A 22,571-nucleotide genomic window follows, 5' to 3' on the forward strand; every position below is an offset into this window, starting at 1 on the left:
CTCGCCCTGTTCCTCTGTAGACCGAGGCAGCTTCCGGCTGCCAGATTAGTCGTCAGCGCGTATGCACCGCCCCTTTGTGGACGCGCCCCCTGGGCGTAACGTCGCTTCCTAGGCGTGCTGTCGAAATCAAAAAACCTGTGCCTAGCGAGCTAGCCCTGGAAAAGAAACCGGGAACCCGGGAGAGATAAAATTCCCAATTAACAGTGGATTTAAGAGAAAGCGTTTTCTACTTTTATTACATAATTTCTTACAATAGACAGCTGTTGTGAATATGCAAAAATGCCACGTTTGTTGTCGAAGATAACTGCATTCATTCGCTCAACGTTTTTATTGAGCAGCTGAACTGGAGTGACAGGCGGTATTTGTCCTGTTTTTCACACTCCTCTGCTTTCTCGGCCATCGTCTATTACAGTGGAGCAAACGGAATGCACGGGTGTGTTTTTAAAGGCGTTAGCAGAAACTTACTGTAAATTTGGAGCAGAAATCTTTAATGTACTTGTGACAGCCTTTCCTTTTTTTGTTCAGGATGCAATGCTCTGCATGAAAGTAGGTATTACAATTGCTTGAGATGTCTAGTCAAATGTCGCGAATCAAAGAAAAAAATCAGTACCTAGCCTCTCAAAAAAAAAAAAAAAAGGAAAAAGAAATGTGAACCCTTGTCTGCCTTAATTTTAAGGTAGCATTTATTTTGTTCTTTGACAAAACCAAGGAATGGGAAAACCTTTTATGAAAACTGATAAAACTTAAAAAGAAACTGGTACAAAGATTTGGTTTGGCTGGAATCAGTAAATTAAAATATGGGAACAGAGTGAAAAAATCAAGGGCATTAAACATTCCTGATGACATGCCAAGCTATTTTAGAGACAGCAGCGAAAGCTTCTGTACAAGTGGGTTTGATGTAACTCTCTGGCAGCAAGAATCCGTATCTGCCTGTATCTCGAAGTTCAATTGTAAACGAATATTTGATGCCCAAGTCATGGATCCAGTCATCCGAACCTCCAGGAGCTAGATCTACAAAAAGAAAAAAGAAATTACTTTTTGAAATACAGATGTTTCAAGTTAACTAACAAGATGGGATTTTTTTCCCTAAAAATGAAAATAGTTTTGCTTTTTTCTGATTACTAAATAATCTAAGTTTGTGGAAGAAAATAGAGATTGAAGGAAAGCAGGTTAAGGAAGAAAATAAAAATTACCCATATAACCCTACCAAGGAGTGATGGTCACCATTTATATTCTAGTGCTTTCTTTTTCAGTGCATACTTTAACATAATATTTTTCCTACATAAATAAGATCATTCTATACAAGCTATTCAGGAACATTCCTAAACATAATCTATCCTGGCCAGCTTTATGTATTAATGAGTTCAAATCTACCTTATCATTTTTTTTCTTTAATTTTTGGCGGCATTGGGTCTTCCTTGCTGCGCGCGGGCTTTCTCTAGTTGCGGTGTGCGGGCTTCTCACTGCGTTGGCTTCTCTTGTTGCGGAGCATGGGCTCTAGGCACGCGGGCTTCAGTAGTTGTGGCACATGGTCTCAGTAGTTGTGGTGTACAGGCTTAGCTGTTCCGTGGCATGTGGGATCTTCCCGCACCAGGGCTCGAACCCATAACCCCTGCATTGGCAGGTGGATTCTTGACCACTGCACCACCAGGGAAGCCCTACCTTATCATTTTTAATGATCTCATAGCATTGCTCTGTAAAGCTGGATGTAATTAATTTTAATATTTATTTGGAGAGCTGCACGTTGTGCTGTTGTGCCGCACGTTGCCAAATAGCCTTCAAAAGAATTGAACTAATTTATACCTCCATTAGCAGGGTATGAATATGCCCATGCTCCATTCCCATACCATCCATGTGAATTATACATTTCTGGCAATTTTGTGGGTGAAAAATAATATCAAATTGTCTTTATGTTTGATTATCAGTGAGTTGAACATTTTTTTGGTATATTTATTGACCATCTTTATATTTTTATCAATTGTCTTTGCTCATTTTTCTTCTTGATTCATTTTATAGATTACTTATAAAAGCAGCATTAGTGTTATTAGCCCTGTGTAATATGTGAAGAATTTTTTTTTCTTATTTGGTCATTTAGCCTTCAACTTGGTTTATGGCAGTGTTTTTATGTTAAAATATTTTATGTATCCGGAATTTATTTTGGAGAAAGACATGTTAGTAATCTAAGTACAATTTTTTTCTAAGTAACTCACCAGTTTTTCCAACCCTATTAATTGAACAATGTCTAACATTCTTCACTGTTTGAAATGCCTTCTTTATGAGATACTAGATCTTATATATCTGAGTGTCTTTCTGTACTCAGTATTCCCTTCTAATGATGTCACTTCCAGGCTCAGTTCCTTTACATTGAACCTTCTTGTTTATCCATAATTGCTTCTTTGTGTCTTTACAATTAGTATAATTAAAACAAAAAACCCCTGCAACTATGACAGGTTTATAATGTGTTTTAATACTTGGTTGGAGCAAATTTTCTTTTATTAATCTTATTTTTCAGAATTTTACAAGCTCTTCTACCAAATGTATTCTTTCAAATGAAGTTCAAAGTCATTAAGTGTTCATTGGGACTGCATTAAATATACAAACTAATTTAGAATGACTAGCACTTTTTTTTGTATTGCTTTTCCACTCAAAACCATAGTGGGTTTCTCCTTTTATTTGTCTTCATTTATGTACACCAGTAAAGTTTTCTAGGTTTTTCATAGAGATCATATGGATTTGTGTGCGCACGTATATACATTTAACAATGAATCTATATATGTATGTATGTATCTATATGTACACGTCTGCATGTGTATACATGTATATTGGGGGGGCAGTAGGATCTTTTTTCCATTTTACTTTCTTCCTGATTGTTTTTGGTATATAAGTAAGTTATAGATTCGTTTATATTTAGTTCATAGTCAGCCACCTTACTCAACTCTTTGTTACTCTATTTTTGTGTTTTCCAGGTAGGCACTCATATAATATGCAAAGTGATCATTTTTCCTCCTTCCAATACCTATACTTGAATTAATGACAAAGGTGTTTACTGAAGCACTGTTTATACTGAAGTATTGAAATATATCCATCAACAGTGGATTAGTTGTTATTCATTCAGCAAATATTTCTGATAGCTATTATTAATATTTGGCATTTATTCTTCCAGAATTTTTTTTATACTTATGTACACGTGCGCACGCGCGCGCTCACACACACACACACACACACACACACACACACACACACACAGAGATTTGTATTGAATGAATGCATGCCTGGAGATGGAATGATTTCGTCAAAACAAGAAGTTGCTCTAGAAGTGCCTCCAGCCCTGAGGCACTATGGTCATGCTTTGGGGAACAACAGGAGAGAGAGGATGGGAATCAAGAAAGCTCTGAATTATGAAAGGAAGTTGTGACCCAGAGCAAGGACCTGGGTCGGCAAAGGCAGAGATAGACCAGTGACAGCAAGAGACAGAGACACCACGTGGACCAATCTGGCCTCAGTTTGTCCTGAGATAATTTGGGATGATTGAGGAGGAAAAGGAAGATTCTGGACTTTCTACTAATAGACCTTTGGTGCTCAAGTAATTTACTGAAAATAATATGGATGTGATTATTAATATGAATGTGTTTTTATCCCCCTATAAATCATACCTGTTAAAGGAAACTCTGGGACTTGGCACATATTATCTCAAAGCCTTTTCACATGCCATTTCCTCTCCCTGGTTTTTTCCCACACCTTTGTTTGGCAGCCACTTACTGGGTAGGTCTCCCAGACATGTCACCTACCGAGGAAGACCTTTCCAGGCCACCTGAGCTAAGCTGCCTCTCTCTCAGGTCATTTTCAAACCTATACGCTAATATTATGTTGTTCACTTATCAATGGGATTACCCTATGTTTTACTATTTAATTGTTTACATCGGAGATTGGCGAACTTTTTCTGTGAAGGACCAGATAATTAATATTTTAGGCTTTGAGGGCCACATAGTCTATGTCAGAGCTACTCAACTCCACTGTCCTGAAAGCTATATAGACAATATGCAAATGAATGAGTGTGGCTGTGTTTGAATAAAGCTTTATTTGTGGACACTGAAATTTGAATTTTACGTAATTTTCGCATGTCACAAAATCTTATTCTTCTTTTGGTTTTCTTCAACCATTTAAGAAATGGAAAAACCATTCTTAGCTTACAGGCTATCCAAAAACAAGCAGTGGGCTGGATTTGGCCTGTGGGTTATAGTTTGCTGACACCTTGTTACATGCTTATTTTCTGTTTCTCTTCTCCTATCTCCCCTTCCAGTTTAAAAAAGAGCAAAATTGTCTGTTATTCCACTGTGGATACAAAGGAGTCCCTCAACAAATATCTCCCAGCAGAAATTAATTTAAAATATTTGTTAAGAGCTTGCCACACACATGTTCCATCAGTGTGATACAAACAAAGGACATTCAACTGTAGTGTGCCATGAGCTATACTCTTGGACACAGGTTGCCACTAAAAAAGCATCTAATGTAAATGGTATTCCTAGATTTGTACAGTGTTCAACCTGCACAACCTTACATGGTGGCCCTGGGCATCTTAAACATTCTTTTGACCCTTTATGACTTTTTCTGTTTCACTCAACTAGTGTGATACCAATTCTATAATCCCTACTCTATAGCACTGAGCATAATTTCTTAAGTATCATTTTGGTTTCTTTTTAGTATATTTATGTATTAATATAGCCTTGTTCAGTACTGTCATAGCTATCATGCTTGCAATTCTAACTGTTATAATCCAATTGTTTTACATGGGACCATGTTTAAAGATTCCACTTAGAAAAATTAAATCCACACAGAAAAACCAAACACAAATTTCTTTAGTACCTCACAGTCCCCTAAGATCTTAAGAAGAAATACTTACATAAACTTTCTGAACCACTGCCATGTGTATATCTGGTATTTTTATTAGTATTCTCAATAGCATGGACTGCTTCACTGGCCACTAGAGACTGAAATCAATAAGATATGGAATTTCAGTTAATGTACAGCTTTAAAACAAGACAGGTAGAAGTTTCTTAAAAAAAACACAAAAACCCAATCATATATTTATTCAATCAAACTGTATATATGAAGAAATAGCAGAATGGTTGTTGCCAGGGGCTGGGGGTGGTGGAGGGAGGAGAATGTGGAGATGCTGGTCAAAGGATACAAACTTCCAGTTATAAGACGAGTAAGTTCTGAGAATCTAAAATACAGCCTGGTGAATATAGTTAACAATACTGTATTATATACTTGAAGGTTGCTAAGGGAGTAGATTTTAAGTGTTCTCAGCACAAAGGAAGAAACTAATTATGTGAGGTGACGAACGTGTTAATTAACTTTATTGTGGTAATCATTTCACAATATATACGTGTATCAAATCGTCACATTGTACACCTTGTACTTACACAATTTACATACAAGTCAATTAATTATATCTCAATAGAGCCGGGGTGTGGGGAGAATTGTATATATGAAAAAATCTGCATTTATCCAAGAGATAAATTGAGAAGAATAAATTAACTTTTAAAAATGTTTTTCTCTTTACGGAAATCACAGTTGGGTGGCTTTAGACACAGACTCTTCCAATATATTGAAATTTTATTTAAGTTGAAGAAAAAATAATTCTCATACGCCTTTTTTAGGAATTCATTTATTTTGTAAAACAAAGTATATGTAACAAAATTATACTGTAAAACAAAGTCTAACTATATTTCAAAGGCAAACAACTAGACAAAATTGTCACCAAACTTTAAACCCAGCTTCTCTAAACAATACACGTATGTCAGCAATGTATGATTCCCTCCTCATTCTTCTCACAAACTCTATTTCCTTTTCGTGTAAAATGTCTAATACCTCCCAAAGACTCATCAAATAAAAAAGTTTATATCCCTGGTGTGCTGCAGGATAGTAACAAAGTCCCCTGTTCCACTATTTTTGCTTCTAGCTTATGCAGATCTTTTCTGAAATTGGCACTAACATCATGGTATTCACTGTCCCTCCCTTGAAGGACCTGAGGAATATCAGTGGATATGATGTTGTGCCATTCCTCTGCTCAAAAGTTTTAACGGAACCCCCCGATCTACGGAATAAAATGTAAATTGATTCTGACATTCAGACTAGGTGACCTCTCCTTCACAGGCTGACCTCATCTACTTTCTGAGGGATCAACTTCCTTTTTTTGACCCTACATTCCCCTGAACATACTTCCTGTGGGGAGAACCTTGGCCTCAGCTTAGAAAGTCTTCCCCTCCGGGTCCACTTACAGAAATCCTATCTTTCAGTATCTGGCTGGAATTGTGCCTGTTCCTTCACTTCACTGGCGCTTTATCATTCCTTTTTCTTTACAGTATGTCACACCTTAATAGATTATAAGCCCTCGGGACAGGGACTTTATCCCCTCACTTATCTGTTTCCTTCTGAATGAATTAATGAGGCCACTCCTAGTTATCCCAGTCAGAAGTGAGTTGTACCATCTGTGTCACTTACTTAGTAGTTACTATACCTTACAGTACAGCTATCTGTAACAATTGCTAATGGCTGAGCTCCCTAACCATTTCATATTCTCTTAAAGGGCAGGGTCCTACCTGATGCTTCTTTCAATGTCCATCAACACAGTATTTTACACATAATAACTCTCAACAAACACTTGTGATGACAGTAATCCAAAAATAATTCAAAATCACACTAAGTCTATTTCCAGATCATGATGAATATCCTCTCACTTCTTCAAAGATAACAACCAATAAAGGAACTTTCCTTAAAAGTTTTCCCTTGAGAGGAAAAAGGAATCATAAGTATCAAGGATGTTTCTGTTCTAAATGAGTTATTCTAAGCAACTGCAAATAACTTTATATTTGTCATCAGGAATTGCTAGCCCCTAATGTGGCTATAGTTTATTCTGTTAAGAGAACCAGACCAAAACAAGTCAATAAGAAACAAACCAGTACATAAAGATCAGACCTCGGGCAAGAAGTGGACTGTTGCCATAGCACTTCCATTGTCTAGAGAGCATCTGGGATGAGGATTTGTCCAAACCTAGCCACAATCCATCAAGAACCCTTGCATCCTTTGCCATTAACCCAAGCATAGAATATCTGGGACCAAAAAGTGATGAGGGGGTAGCCAACTGCGAGTCCTCTTTGAACTCACTGTATCATCCACTGCATTCCACAAAAGGAGGGAGGTCTTGCCTCAATGCTGAAATTGGAGTTGCTTTTAATAGGACCAAACCCCTGCAAGTTAGGAAGGTCAGTGTATAAACAATTCCCAATGCTAGTATCAAATCGATAAGTATTGTGCTAAGACTTGATCTGTGGCGGGCTGTTGTAGAAAGCTAGCACCTACAAACAGACCAATAATTCCAGAAAGCCTTGTCCTTGTCCTTGTTCATATGGCTTCATATGTAGATTAGGTCAAGGTAGACTGGTTCCCTCCTGAGGTTCCAAGAGCTAGTCTGACATTTTCCTAGAGAGCCCCTCTGCTAGACGGAAGTTCACGTCCTCAAAATAAGGCTCAGTCCTTTACAATCTCTCAATGAACCCTGACCTAGGGTGACTCTCAGAAATGTTAGATCAAGATATAAAGCATCTATCCCCCTTTGTCCTCTACAGAACATTTTTCCCCACAGTTTTTGATTCCTGAACTATGTATTATTTTACTTCTGAAATGCTAATGAGAAAATTAATTAAGCGGCACTTACTAGTTCCTCGTGGTCTTTGCTTTTGCTTCTGCTATAGGAATACGGAAACACTATCTTCTGGGAGTATGAATGCATGCTGACATAAGCTTTAATGTGGTTGATATTTCGTCTCAGGAAATCAGCCACTGCCTTCACTTCTGGTTCCGACTCAGGGTAAAGTCCACAGTAGGTTTCCGAGCACGAGAAACTCGAGGCACCTTCCTCTGTAGTGAAATTGATGGAGTGGAACCATAAGTAGATACGCAACCTATTGTAATTTGTGATCTCCCCGACCATGTATTCTCCTAATATATAGGGTGTAACATTTTTAGATAAATGGATTCACTCGAGCTCTGTAAAGAACATATTTCTAATGTCCCCTAAATGTTGTTTATGTTTATTTTGAATTCAAATATTTACATGCCCTCATAGCAGCCATCCAACAGTTGCTGCCTAAGGGCAGCCATCTTGCAGCCCCGAGAAAGTGGCTAAGAGAATCTCAGAAATGGCAGCTCTGCCTCCAAACTTGTGGTTACAAGAGAAAAATAAACCCCATTTTCTTTCATCATTGTAAGTCTGGTTTTTCTGACATGTGTAGCTTAAAAATCACTAATTAATCCAGCCCATAAAAGTCTCATTTGAGAACTCAGAATATGTAAGTCTGCCTTCAGTGCTACTTCTAACTTGCTAAAGTGGTTTAGTAAGTAAAACGGAATGGCGATATTTGGTGCTAGACTGATATGTGTTCATTCCTTTGAGAAATTATACGAAACATCACTTCGGATGGTAGCCTGACTCCCATCACTTCTCTCCTCTGTACGTAATTCACAGCGGTAGAGCCCCAGGGAGCCACCTCTGACCCAGAAAGATTCTTCCCTCCTGGAAACCGTTTATTAGCCCCAATTTGGGTCCCTCACTTGTCTTTTGCCATTCGGAATCCCTCCACTGATAACTTGAAATCAAGATGCAGATTCTAGTTTCAGTCAAGCTACTCTCTTGAAAAAAAAGAAGATAACAGCAATAACATCACCAGCTGACATCCAAAGAACACAAGCTATCTGTCAGGAACTCTGCTAAGACTTACAGGCGATATCTCATTTAATCTTTATGGCAAACCTGTGAAGTCAATGCTCTTATTTTAGGAGACTCAAATTGGGCACCATTGGTGATAACCATTCTTTACAATAAGAGGCTATGTATCATATTGTTAATTACCCCATCACTTGATTTCAATCTTGTCTTTGCCATTTAATAGCTATATGGCTTGGGTAACTTTTTTTAACCAATAAGTCAAAAGTTGATGTAATCTAAATTAGTCCTTTATAGGAATAAATAACGGTAATGAAAGATGAGGCCTTAAATTGGACACTACTTTTAGACTTCCATTATAAGGACAGTTTGGAATCCCCATTCTATGTAATATCAACAGAACTTTTGTGGCCCAGCAGGAAATCTGAATACCCATATGCTCTCTGGCTTCCCAAAGCAACCAAGCAAGACAAATTCTTTTCACTCAATGGGAATTTTACATTTTACAAAACACTTGTGGCACAAGAGGGGCATCTGGCACTGTCAACTCTTAACATGTTGGAAGTTTTCCTTTCAAATATATTTCTGTTTTATTTTATTTTTTTAAAGTGCCAGTAAGGCACTGCTAATTGTTAAGACTCAACAGTAATTTTTAAAAGTCCTAGTCTTCTATTTTGGCGTTTAAGCTGTTTATCACTCACTTGCATTTCAATCAATCTTCTAGAGTGGTTGAGAAAGAGTAGAATTATTGGGCATGCCCTAGGAGGCAAGTCAATCTTGATTTTTTTTAAACCTATCTATACCTCAATTTCCTTATCTACTAAATGGATAAATTATAAAATGCTTTTCCCAGTGCTGGCATATACTGAGTGTTTAATAACTTGTTTATCAGCATTATCATCATCATTATCGTCACATGGATTGGGACACAGAGAAGGCCAGTGTGCATTGCAGAGATGAGGTGGGGAAAGAAAGGAGCCATTGAGCTCCCTATAGTGCCTCAGGCCCAGTTCTAGTCTGTTTCCGAAGTCTGCCTGCATCCTAGTCCTTGGGTTCCATGGGCTACTCCATGATCCTTATTATCCTTACAGAGCCTGCCTTTTTCTTTTTTTTTTTTTGGCGGTACGCGGGCCTCTCACTGTCGTGGCCTCTCCCGTTGCGGAGCACAGGCTATGGACGCGCAGGCTCAGCGGCCATGGCTCACGGGCCCAGCCGCTCCGCGGCATGTGGGATCCTCCCAGACCGGGGCACGAACCTGTGTCCCCTGCATCGGCAGGCGGACTCTCAACCACTGCGCCACTAAGGAAGCCCAGGTAATGCTAGTTTTACCACGAAAAACATTAAGTAAAATAGAGCAGCAAAAGAGCTTGCGGATGAAAGAAGTTCCAAAAGGGAACTTATAACTGAAGAGTGATTGTCAGACTTAGACGAATTTCAACAAACTTGGAGTTAGTCGGCCTGGCTTTATATCCCAGCTCTGCCACTTCCTAGCTCTGTGCTCTTGAGCAAGGGACTTAACCTTTTAAAGTCTGGGTTTCTTCATCCATGATGTGTAGACAATGAAACTCACGGGATGGAATATATAAACTGCTCAGCACTTAGCAACTGTCAGCTCTATTTATTCAGAGGTCTTTTATATTAGTTGCTGTTTCTCTGGCTCCCTGCCCAATTATCACTGCTGTGGCAGTCTTTACACCTCAGTGGGCACTTTTTTTTTAACATCTTTATTGGAGTATAATTGCTTTACAATGGTGTTAGGTTCTGCTTTATAACAAAGTGAATCAGTTATACATACACGTATGTTCCCATATCTCTTCCCTCTTGCATCTCCCTCCCTCCCACCCTCCCTATCCCACCCCTCTAGGTGGTCACAAAGCACCGAGCTGATCTCCCTGTGCTATGCGGCTGCTTCCCACTAGCTATCTATTTTACGTTTGGTAGTGTATATATGCCCATGCCACTCTCTCACTTTGTCACAGCTTACCCTTCCCCCTCCTCATATCCTCAAGTCCATTCTCTAGTAGGTCTGTGTCTTTATTCCCGTCTTATCCCTAGGTTCTTCATGACCTTTTTTTTTTTTTCTTAGATTCCGTATATATGTGTTAGCATACTGTATTTGTCTTTCTCTTTCTGACTTACTTCACTCTGTATGACAGACTCTAGGTCCATCCACCTCACTACAAATAACTCAATTTCGTTTCCTTTTATGGCTGAGTAATATTCCATTGTATATATGTGCCACGTCTTCTTTATCCATTCATCCGATGATGGACACTTAGGTTGCTTCCATGTCCTGGCTATTGTAAATAGAGCTGCAATAAACATTTTGGTACATGACTCTTTTTGAATTATGGTTTTCTCAGGGTATATGCCCAGTAGTGGGATTGCTGGGTCGTATGGTAGTTCTATCTTTAGTTTTTTAAGGAACCTCCATATTGTTCTCCATAGTGGCTGTATCAATTTCCATTCCCACCAACAGTGCAGGAGTTTTCCCTTCTCTCCACACCCTCTCCAGCATTTATTGTTTCTAGATTTTTTTGATGATGGCCATTCTGACCGTGTGAGATGATATCTCATTGTAGTTTTGATTTGCATTTCTCTAATGATTAATGATCTCCAAAGAAGATATACAGATTGCCAACAAACACATGAAAGAATGCTCAGTGGGCACTTTTACTGAATAATCTTAACGACGGCCTCTTACGAAGAAACCACTAAGTGATTCCCTTTAGCCTGAGGCAGGATCAACTGTTCTTTCCTCTGTTTACTTACTTTATCTGTAGCTCTCTTAAAACAACTAATTTCATGCACATGTTCATTTGAATAGCTTTCAGAGACCCCTCAGTGTGTCAGGTACTGCACTAGGTAATGGATAGTGGTCACTGCCCTCATGGGGTTTCTGACTTACAGGAAGGAGGAAATGAAGAGAAAAGGTAAGTACTCGACCGAAAAGTTTTCATATCTACTTTGCGATAATGATGAAATGTTCAAAATCATGAATTTTCACTTCTTTTTTTAAAAGGAAACACAGAAGATCATGTACCTAGGGCTGTGTAGAGTAAAGGAATGGGAGGAAGAAGATGTTTCTATGGTTTCAATAGCTGTGCTCCCTTGTTGTCACATGCTCCCACCTCCAAAAACATGGGTGATTCCAGCTCAGTCGTTAAGTTTAGTGTTGCTTTGTAGTCGTTTCTTAAATGTAGTAACTATGAAACATAGTGAGGGGGTGGTGAACTAACACCTACCTCCCTGAGAGCAGACAATATCCCCAAATGCCTAAATCAGTGTTCACTGAGTGTCTTAACTCATTGGAATCAAGGAACAAGGAGCTCCCACAGTGCTGGACACAAGTTTCTCTTTACGATATTCATGAAAGAAAGAACTTAAGAAAGTGAATAGTGAATACAAAACAAAATGTTCTGGGAATTCCAGGATGGTCCATTGGTTAGGACTCCACACTTCCACTGCAGGGGGCATGGGTTCAATCCCTGGTTGGGGAACTGAGATCCCACAAGCCAAAGGGAAAAAAACCCCACAAAATGTTTTGCAGCACTATAGAAGTCAATATTTTCCAAAGCAATTGAAAATAAGAGGTACTCACCCAACCCTAGCTTTTGATATCCTCATAATGAATGTTATTTGTTGATGAAAGTAGGAAATTTAGTGGTCACTTCCTTATGATTTCAGAGAAATAGAATTTTAGAATTTTGAAGCTAGAAGGGACCTTAAAGAACTAATCCAACTTCCTTCTTTTAAAGGTATGGATATGGCAGGGAGAAACAGGGAAGGGTGTTTTGCTGATCTGAGTCAAACTTCATAGCACTACGTTTAACCAAAAAGTTTCGTATCTAAATTATCTTCTGATTCAGATAGGCCTCCCCTCTAATCAGTTTGAATTAATGAGCTTTTAGGAATACCACCTTTTAAATGAAGAGACATTTGTTAGAAATAAAGCAAACAACCTACCACACCAGTGTTTGGAGGCAAAGTTCCTGTTCAGGTCTGTTCCGATGCAAGAATTGTTTTCATGAAAAGAACGGTTCTTTCTCCACATTCGATTCTAAATAAACAAAACACACGTAACCAGGGCAGCCATGTTTGCAGTTCAGGAAAGACACGACTTTTAAAGCCTAAGTGGACAGTGTTGTGTTTCTGTCCTTCAACTCCATCTCTTTATCCTGTCACTGTCTTCACAGTACTTCTTGCATAGCCCCTGTTCTATCCAGGTCTCAGCTGGGTTCACTCAAACTTGAATCAACTGAAATGGTGATATTTCATGAGCTTTGACCTATACAAAAAAACCATTTCATTTGGTTTTGCTAGGCTGCTTACTGGCCTTCTTATTTGGCCTTGTTTCCTTTAATTTTATGCATTGTCATTTTAAGTTCCTTCTGTGAAAAGTAAAATAACTTGGTGTTTCAACTCAAATTAAAACTATGAGTCATTTTTTAATTGAAATGTATTTGACATATAACATTGCACAAATTTAAGGTGTTCAACATGTTGATTTGATACATTCACATATTGTAATATGATTGCCATTTGGGGGATAGCACCTCTATCATGTCACATAAATTATCATCTCTTTTTTGTGGTGGGAATAATTAAGATCAAGTCTTTTAGCAAGCTTGATGATTATAATACAAAATTGTTGAGTCATGAGTTTCAATGCTCTCTTTAGATTGAATTCAACACTCACTTAAAACCTATAGGAGGGGCTTCCCTGGTGGCGCAGTGGTTGAGAGTCCACCTGCCGATGCAGGGGACGCGGGTTCGTGCCGCGGAGCGGCTGGGCCCGTGAGCCATGGCCACTGGGCCTGCGCGTCCGGAGCCTGTGCTCCGCAACGGGAGAGGCCACAACAGTGAGAGGCCTGCATACCGCAAAAAAAACCAAAAAAACCTTTAGGAGGCAGAGCTGTGCAGACACCTCTAGCCTGATGGCTCCTTTGATTGTACTGATTCAACTCTGGTTTTTAAACGTAATGCAAATACTCCATTGGGTTCTTGGGGTAATCTGGGAATTTGATCATGTAAACAGTTGCACAGACTTTGTTTAAGTTCTGGGTTGGGATGACATGGCACACTTTTCCCTATTCCACCAACACTTTTGCCAAGCCTCCCAGTCTGCTTCCAACCCCAGACCTGTGATTCTGGTAGCAACAGTTGTTCTGAGGAAATCAAGTTCTCATACTTCAGGAACTAATTGGCAGAGTTAAGATACAAAGGACAGTTGGGGAGTAAGAATATCTAAAAGGTGGCTGAATTTCACTGTGATTCCAGTGAAGGCATAAATTCATTGTAATAGCAACCTACAAATGTGACCATTTATTGAACACCAATTTTGTGTTAGGTACTATACTAGGTATTTCTCATTTACTTAGTTCAGGGTTTGCTCACTCCTACGGACAAACTTTTACTCACAGTATTTGTCTTCCCTGAGATGACTTTTTCATCAATCTCCTTCACTATTCCTATCTCTTCTGCTTAAATTACCCTCTACATAAAATAATTCCTGTATAATTCCTTATGTATCTAATCACTGCAATCATTCTCATTCCCCTTAGTGTTTGTATGTGCTATTCAAGTAGGTTTTTCATATATGTTCAACTATGTTTTTATGTGCCTCACATTAAATTAGAAAGGACTGTACTTCATATTGCTTGAGTAATTTTACATGAATCATGATGTTGATGGATTAGAAATAGTAATGGTTTCCAGTATAGATGAGACGGACCATGATATTCATACTTATGTTCATGATTGAGTTAAAGGGTACTAGGATTAAATTCGCATATTGGTTAGAATGCAATTCTGCTACAATGCACGTTCGGTTAGAATGCTGTTCTAATTCTTGTAATTCATGATTTTACAATCAAAATACCATTCAAACGATTCCTAGTAAGAATGAATGGATGTAGGTACTGCACATCAAGGTAGCTAACATCACAAAAAGAGATACAGCCAGACATTGTGCACCTCCTGTTGGGAGAATACACTATCACAATGAAGTAGTTTTGCCAAAAACGTCAAACCTGAATCTTATAAAGCTTCTAGAATCCAAATATCAAGTTTTAGAAAATACAGAGGACAAAGGAACATGGCAAAGCAATTAGCAAATCCAGACAACAGGAAGCTCTTTTCTTCAATGAAAAAATTGCAAGGAAATAGAGAAAAAGAGAGATGGAGAGAGAATCTACAGATTAAAATAAAAATAAAAGCTATAAACCAATCACAATATATTAGCCTATTTGGATCCTGAACCAAAGAAATAAACTTTTTAAAAAGTTATGATACAATTGGAAATTTAAACACTGCTTGGAAATCTTATACTAGTAAATAATTACTGTTCATTTTTAGGTATAATTGTACCATTATTTTTTAAGACCTCTTTTAGAGAGGCATACTGAAATATTTATTGATGATATGGTATCTGAGATTTGCTTCAAAATAATACGGGTAAGATAGAAGGGAGTTGGGGATATAGATGAAAAAAGATTGGCTAAAAAAAAAAAAAAGATTGGCTGTGAGTTGATTGGCTGTGCGATGGGTACATAGGAGTTTACCATACAATTATTCCCACTCATATATGTTTGAACTTTTCCATAATGAATTTAAAAATTTTTTTCATAATAAAACCATTATGCCAGGGTCCAGGATTCTATAAATAATTCAGCCTATGTATCCTGTATCCCCTATTTTGTTTTCTTTACCTTCACCTACCTTTTTCCATGTGTAGTCATAACCATCCACGTTAACCACTGGCATAACATAGAAATCCATGTGCCTCAGAAGACTGGTAGGCAGATTTTCTTGCCCATGGAAACGAGTTACCTACAAATTAAACCAAGTATATTTGATGATATATCTTTTATGTCCTTCTAAACTTAGTCTGTGTCTTCTTCTTTAACTGAGATATGATTGACATATAATCCTTGAACAACACAGGTTTGAACTGTGTGGGTCCACTTGTATGCAGATTTTTTTCAGATTTTTATAGTACTACATGATCTGCAGCTCATTGAATCCACAGATGCAGAACTGTGGATATGGAGGGCTGACTAAAGTTATACATGGATTTTCAAGTGTAGGGAGGGTTGGCACCCCTCACCCCTGCATTGTTCAAGGGTCAACTGTATTAATTTAAGGTGTATAATGATTCAAAATTTGTCTATATAGTGAACTGATCACCACAATAAGTCTAGTTAATATCCATCTAGTTAACATCCACTAAACTTAGTCTATTTTTTTATTTAAAAAATTTTGAGATGTTTAGACTTGCAGATTCAACTTTCAGGAAGAGTATTAATTCCTTGAAAAGTCTGAACTTAGGGTACTATGTTGCCAAGCGGTGGTAAATGCCCTGGACATGGGACAATTGGTCTTCCTATTTATGGAGGCAGAAAATTCAACCATCTATTTTCTAAAACTTCCTTCAAGAAACAAAAAGAATCCTTTATTAAAGCCTAAAGCCCACTACAAAGATTTAAGGAAACAAAAACCTATATTTCCACTCTTTTCACAATAAGCCATCTCAATCAAAGCTTAGACTAACCTTGTCTTATTCCCACACATGTCTAGATAATATTTTCTGCATTGTCCTTATAAGTTGTGAGCTAAATTTCTGCTAGAATCGAGTTCGTTTCCCAAGCATCAGATCATTTGGCTTTAAAGCCAGTGGTAGCTTTTCCTAGGTACTGGCTGTGAGTTTCGTAACAGATATCATCTGACACTGCTCTTCTGTGCTTTAGACTCATACCCAGCTTAGGGTCACATATTTTAACATGATCCAAGGACATCCACATTCCAACGACTGAGAAGTTCACTCCAAAATGACCAAATACAGACGTAGCAGAAGCACAAAGACAAATTTCAGCCAGTTAGATCATTTCATCTAGGACTAAGCTTTGGTATAAATTCTTCATTTGTGGCAACATTGTTACATTTTAATTTGTGGATTAGTTCACAATTAGTTGTTGATTTAAACTTTACTCAAAAGACTTTGTTAAGTATTTTTTCATTGTTGATAAAAAGAAAATGTCTTTTTTAAAAATTGAAGTATAGGTGCTGTACGATTTTATATAAGTTACAGGTGTACAATATAGTGGTTCACAAAAAAAAAAGAAGAAAAGGAAACCATCGACAAAACTAGAAGACAACCTACTGAATGTGAGAAAATATTTGCAAATGATATGACCAATAAAGGGCTAATATCCAAGAAAAATGTCTTTTAAATCTTACCTTTGCTATAGCTAAAGCTTTACCATCTTTTCTTTAAATATTTAAAATATTATATCCACATTTTCCTAGAACAACCATAATAGTCAAATTTAAATTATTTGCCATAGATAACCCCTTAGTAAATATGGGAGAAAGGAAAGCAAAAGTACAAGTTACTTTTTAATCTACTATAGGTCAGAAACAAAAACTTAATGAAAAGGAAGTAATTTTATAGAATGAAAGAGGCAATCTTTTAAATAGTTGAGCGACTAGTTAAATATATTTTTATGCTACAAATTTGTAAATTTATGTTAGAGTCATTTTTCAGTAATAACGTGGCATTCATTATCAGAAAAAAAAGATTAGGAGATCTTATTTTCTTTCAAATAATAAAGCATTTATCATTTTTATTTCTACAATGTTTGCTGAAATTTTAATAGATGTGCTATGGTTGTTGTTTTTTTTGTCCTTTTCACACTCTTTATTTCTTTCCTACTTTAGCAATGGTTGTATGGGAGTCTTTCAGCAAAAAGTTAGTCTCTGAGAGATGATCAATGTTAGTCTGAGAGTTTCTTGTTTCATAAGCAGGGCTCCGAACAGAATGGGTGAGTGAGGGCTGAAATATAGCCTATACTCTGTGTGTCAAGCCCTACCTTCACGTGTGGTTGCAGCTGAAATCCCAGAGGAAGGGGTGCCTAGCTTTTAACAGCTTTATTGAGATATAATTCACATGCCAGAAAATTCACCATTTTTAAGTGCACAATTCAGTGGATTTTATATCACAGAGGTATGCAACCATCACCACTCTCTGATCGTAGAATATTTTTATCACCCCGCCGACCAACACCAAAAACCAAAAACCCCTTAGCCATTAGGAATTAGCCCCCTTCTCCTTTCTCCTCTTCCCCCAGCCTGGCAACCACTAATCAACTTTCTGTCTCTGTGGATCTGCCCATTCTGGACATTTCATGTAAGTGGAATAATAAAATATATGGCCTTCTGTGTCTGGCTTCTATCACTTAGCATAATGTTTTCAAGATTCATCCATGTTGAATCAGTACTTCATTCCTTTTCATTGCTGAATGGTATTCCATTGTAAGGATATACCACATTTTATTTATCCACTCATAAGTTGATGGACGTTTGGATTGTTTCCACTTTTTGACTTATGAATAATGTTGCTTTGAACATTTGTAAACATACATGTTCAAGTCTCTTGGCTATATACCTAGGAGTGGAATTGCAGGGTCAAATGGTAACTCTATGCTTAAACTTTTGAGGAACTGCCAAACAATTTTCTAAAGTGTCCACACCATTTTGTGATCCCAACAGCAATGGATGAGAGTTCCAATTTTTCCACACTCTTACCAATATTTGCTATTATCTGTCTTTTTAAAATTTTAGCCATCCTGGTGGATGTGAAGTGGTATCTCATTGTGGTTTTGATTCATATTTCCCTAATGACTAATGATGTTGAGCATCTTTTTTCATAATGCTTATCGGCTATTTGTATATCTTCTTTGGAGAATTGTCCTTTCAGATATTTTGCCCATTCAAAATTGTCTTTTATTTGTCTTCTTACTGTTTATTTGTAAAAGTTATTTATATATCTTGGATATGAGTCCCTGATCATATATATGATTTGCAAAAATTTTCTGAATGGTTTTCATTTATTATAGAGGTTTACAGTCATTATAATTTTTACTTTTATGGTGTACTCTTTGTCTCATATATGGATTTTTTGATGCTGAGGTCTTCTTCGGGGACAAAATTCCCTATTATGATATATGGGATAATACGATCTGCTCTGTAATGTTGCTTTATGTTCAATTTCTAAGGGCAGAATATGGCAAAAGATATCTGCATAATTCAAATCAAAAGAAAAAAATTCATTGGGACTCAATTCCGATAATTGCTTCAGTTCTTTCCTTTACTTAGGAAACATACCACAATGGCATACTATTTCTTAATTATGTTCCAGTGTTTAGCACCAGCCAGAAATGTAGAAAGGATAAGACAGACAATCTTTAGTGTAATTTAAATGCTTAAAGTCTTGGTTCTCAAACTTAATATGCATAAAAGTCACCTGAGAAGATTGTGAAGATTGTAGATACCCAAGTCTCACCTCCAGACATTTTAAGTCACGAATTCTAGGATGTGACCTGGGAAAATGCATCTAATAAACAGGCCAGTTGATTCTGATGCAAGTGGTCTTAGGCCACATATTGGGAAGCTCTGGCTTAAGAGAATGTGAATACTTACAGAGGCTATGAACCACAAGCAGAAAGCAGGGGAGATCCACTCTCTGGCATGGATTCCACAGTCAATCCACATGGCATTTTTGGCCCTTTGTTCTTTCCTAGAAACCTGCACAGAGAAAATCAAAAAACAGTAATAAGAGGCTTCAGGATAATAACTTCCATATATATAGTGCTTCTACTTAATCCTTTTAGCAAATCTATGAAATACGTATCATTCTCTGCATGCCTTTGAGAATTCTCAAGGGAAATTAAAAGCTGGTGTAATTAAAGGATAGTAGCTAAGGTCACATAGCTGGTGAGGGTTGGGACTGAGGTCTGAAGCCAGGACTCGATTTAAAACTCTTTTTTCTTTAACTTTTTTTTTTTTAATGTTTAAAAATTTTTATTGAAGTTGATTTAGTCTTGTGTAAAGCTCTTTTTATTCCCTCACAATCCCCTTGCAATACCAGAGCTGCATGAGGTGGGTGTAGAAGTAGACAGCAGAGAACTAGTGTTTCAGGCCATACCTTCACACTCTAGTTAGAATTAAGTGGTTATGTGTTGGGTACACAGCTTTCTGTGGGAGGGGTGGGACAGAGAAAGGCTTGGGAGAGGAAAGCCAGTGGTCCAAGATAAACTTGGATTCCCTCACCATTTTCCCCGGGTGCACACTCTTAATGTGTAGATTATTTCCCTATGTCACCCCAAAATAAGCACACATCTAGCTTCACACCAATTTATTACCAACAGGTCTGGGGACAGGGGCCTCATTCTGATTTACCATCTGGGGGACTAGTGGAGCTGCCAGCTTTCTGGAATAAGAACTCCCCACCTTTCCTCCATGATAGGCTTTGATGTCTTCAGAATTCTCAAAAACGCCTCCAAACAAAATGAATCATAATTCATTTGCTTTTAAACATTAGTTAGACACACATTTTAGAGTATGGAGGGAAGGGAGAAGAGTGTTGCAAACTCAAACAAATATGTGGGGTTGGAATTCCAAAACAAGAAAAAGAGAGAGTTCGATTTTTAAACTGCCATCTATGCCACTCAGGGAGGTTCTTCTTAACTAACCCGGAGCTCGGGATATCCAATAAGAAGGCAAGTGAGAAAGTCAAATGGCTTTGGCCACAAAGGGTCAAATTGTACAAAGAGGAGAACTACCCAGCTGATTTAATCCACTCAGTGTAAAAGAAATCCTGAGTTGTCTGCACTAGTTGCCTTACTCGACCTTCTGTTTTACTGTGCTGAGCAAATTCTCTTGGTGCCGGTCCTGACGCTGGGAAGATGGAGGAATCCCAGAGACTCACATGATGTGCACATCCTTGGTTGAGTACGATTGGGAGTAATGCATGCAGAAAGCATGGTTCTCCAACATGTACATTAGGTCCCAGAAACACAAGTTCCAAAGAGTACACACAACACGGCTGAAAGTAAATGTCACGGGTGGGTAGGCCATGATTAAGTGGATCCAGTCTGGTTGACCAACTCAGCTGCCAAGAGGACCCAATTTTCCTAGGTCTCCCTTGAGTGTGCACTGCAAGTTCTTGTCAGAACAGATGAAAACCCAGAAATCCTGAGTCAAAATCTTATCTTTGGATGATCGAAGAGGCCCACCTATCACAATTTAGATAATGTTGGGAAACTATGTATAAATTAAATGTTCCTAAATTGGATGTGTTTTTCCAATGATTAAATTGTTTTCCAGAGCTTCTTTTTCATTTATTTTTATTTTTTTTCTTCGGGGGAAAGAGTGGTTAAAAAAACAGAACTGCAGAATTAGAAATTAACAGGCAGGAATTAGTTTAGTTTCACGGCTCCCAATATTCTTCCTGTGGCCACATTCACTGACTTTACTAAGGCCAGTTTATTCAACTGAAAATAAAGAACCAGACAGGCGGTGACTGAAGCAAAAGCTATCATATCAGCCCTGCTGCCCCAAATCCCAGCATTGTCCTGGTTCCTATCCTTTCCTAAGTTTCGCTGTTCAACTCTTTCTTTGGTTCTAAAAACTGTATCAATGTCAATATTTGTTCAATCACAGATTCCCCTACTCTTTTTTTTTTTTTTTTTTTGCCTAAGTCAATTAGTCAGAGGTGGTGGTGTTAATAAAACAGGATTTGAAATTTAATCTAGACCACACCCCTCATTTTATGAAGGTAGGCATTAAAGCCCAGGAAGGTTAAATGGCTTATCTATGTCACAGAGTTGATACTGTTAGACCAACACTACATTAGTAAAGGAAAAAAATTTAAAGGTAATAACCAATCCCTAAATAGCTGGATATTAAAGTTGAGGAACACTTATAACACACATATTTCCAGAACTCAAAAAAAAAAAAAAAATCCAAGTAATAACAAGCACTGCTGGAGAATTAACACATCCCCCAAAGTTGAAAGGTCAACGACTCTTCCCACAACATACCTTTAAAACATAAAGTGGGTACTTCTCGTATGAGGATCCAATGTGGATTTTTTCAACCATATCAGGATACCACTCAGTCATAACTTCTATCCAAGAATAGATCTATCAGAGCAGAAACCAGCAGTCACAGAGCAAGTTCAAAGCATTTTCCTGACAAAGGAAACAGACCACTTCTTCGAGGAAGGGCAATCCCTCGAAAACACTTGTATGTGGAGAGAATGAGGGACTAAAACACTTGGGGTAGGGTGTTTCTTCTGCTGTTTAGAAAAATCAATAAAAGTTTTGAAAAATATCAAGGTTTAGGGAAAAAGTACTAAGAAACTTACAACAAATTAGGAAAAGATAATCTTCAAAGCAGCGCTCCTTAAGTTATTTTTAAAGGCTCATCACATTGAATCCCTGCCTCTGTGCATGAAATCCTCTTTACCATTCAAGAGTTCATTTCTATACGGAATTTTTTTTTTAAATATCCACTTTTCAAGAGTAACCTAAGGAAGTCCTGGGCGCTGTCTTTGAACAGGATAAATCGAGGTGCCGTTATTTCTTACTGAAGACCTGTGCACTCACAACAAAATCTGTGAAAGGATGAGAAGCAAAGGGAAAAACAATCTGGAGAAGAAAAATGTCTCTTCTACCCAGGGAAGGGGTTTGATTCTGGACCTCTCTCCCGGGTGGAAGTCTAGTGGTTTGTGATTCTGTCAAGGTTATAATAGAAAGAAAAAACAAATATGTCTGGGTCTGATTTTAGGCTAGTGCCCACCTGAAAGCAGGCATTGAATGATGGAGCCTGGCCATGTTTAATGTAGACTAACTTCTCAGGGGCGATTTTTAAACTTTTACACCTTCTGCAGTGGGAATGACCAACCCAATGGCCTTATCTCTGGGAACTTTTCTAGAGGTAATTTCAAATAGCAATCCTAGCTGATGGGAATGCGAGCACCGTTTGCCCTTGGATCCTCTTA

At 37.9% G+C, this 22,571-nt stretch overlaps 1 protein-coding gene across 1 annotated transcript in view; it reads right to left on the bottom strand.

Moving 5' to 3' along the window:
• Positions 1–665: 665 nt before the first annotated feature.
• The window catches only part of CPB2 (carboxypeptidase B2), a 40,101-nt gene continuing 18,195 nt past the window's right edge, over positions 666–22,571 (bottom strand). Inside the window, exons 5-11 of the mRNA XM_029210479.1 lie at positions 21,610–21,711; positions 19,208–19,312; positions 15,449–15,559; positions 12,695–12,788; positions 7,721–7,923; positions 4,901–4,988; positions 666–1,011 (exon numbers count right to left, since the gene is read on the bottom strand). Of these exons, the coding sequence (XP_029066312.1) occupies positions 827–1,011; positions 4,901–4,988; positions 7,721–7,923; positions 12,695–12,788; positions 15,449–15,559; positions 19,208–19,312; positions 21,610–21,711 (888 nt within the window). The 3' untranslated portion in view covers positions 666–826. The remainder of the gene's footprint in view (positions 1,012–4,900; positions 4,989–7,720; positions 7,924–12,694; positions 12,789–15,448; positions 15,560–19,207; positions 19,313–21,609; positions 21,712–22,571) is intronic.

The sequence above is a fragment of the Monodon monoceros genome, unplaced genomic scaffold (genome assembly GCF_005190385.1).
Source record: "Monodon monoceros isolate NGI ecotype Baffin Bay Population unplaced genomic scaffold, NGI_Narwhal_1 Super_Scaffold_8, whole genome shotgun sequence".
Lineage (NCBI taxonomy): Eukaryota > Metazoa > Chordata > Mammalia > Artiodactyla > Monodontidae > Monodon > Monodon monoceros.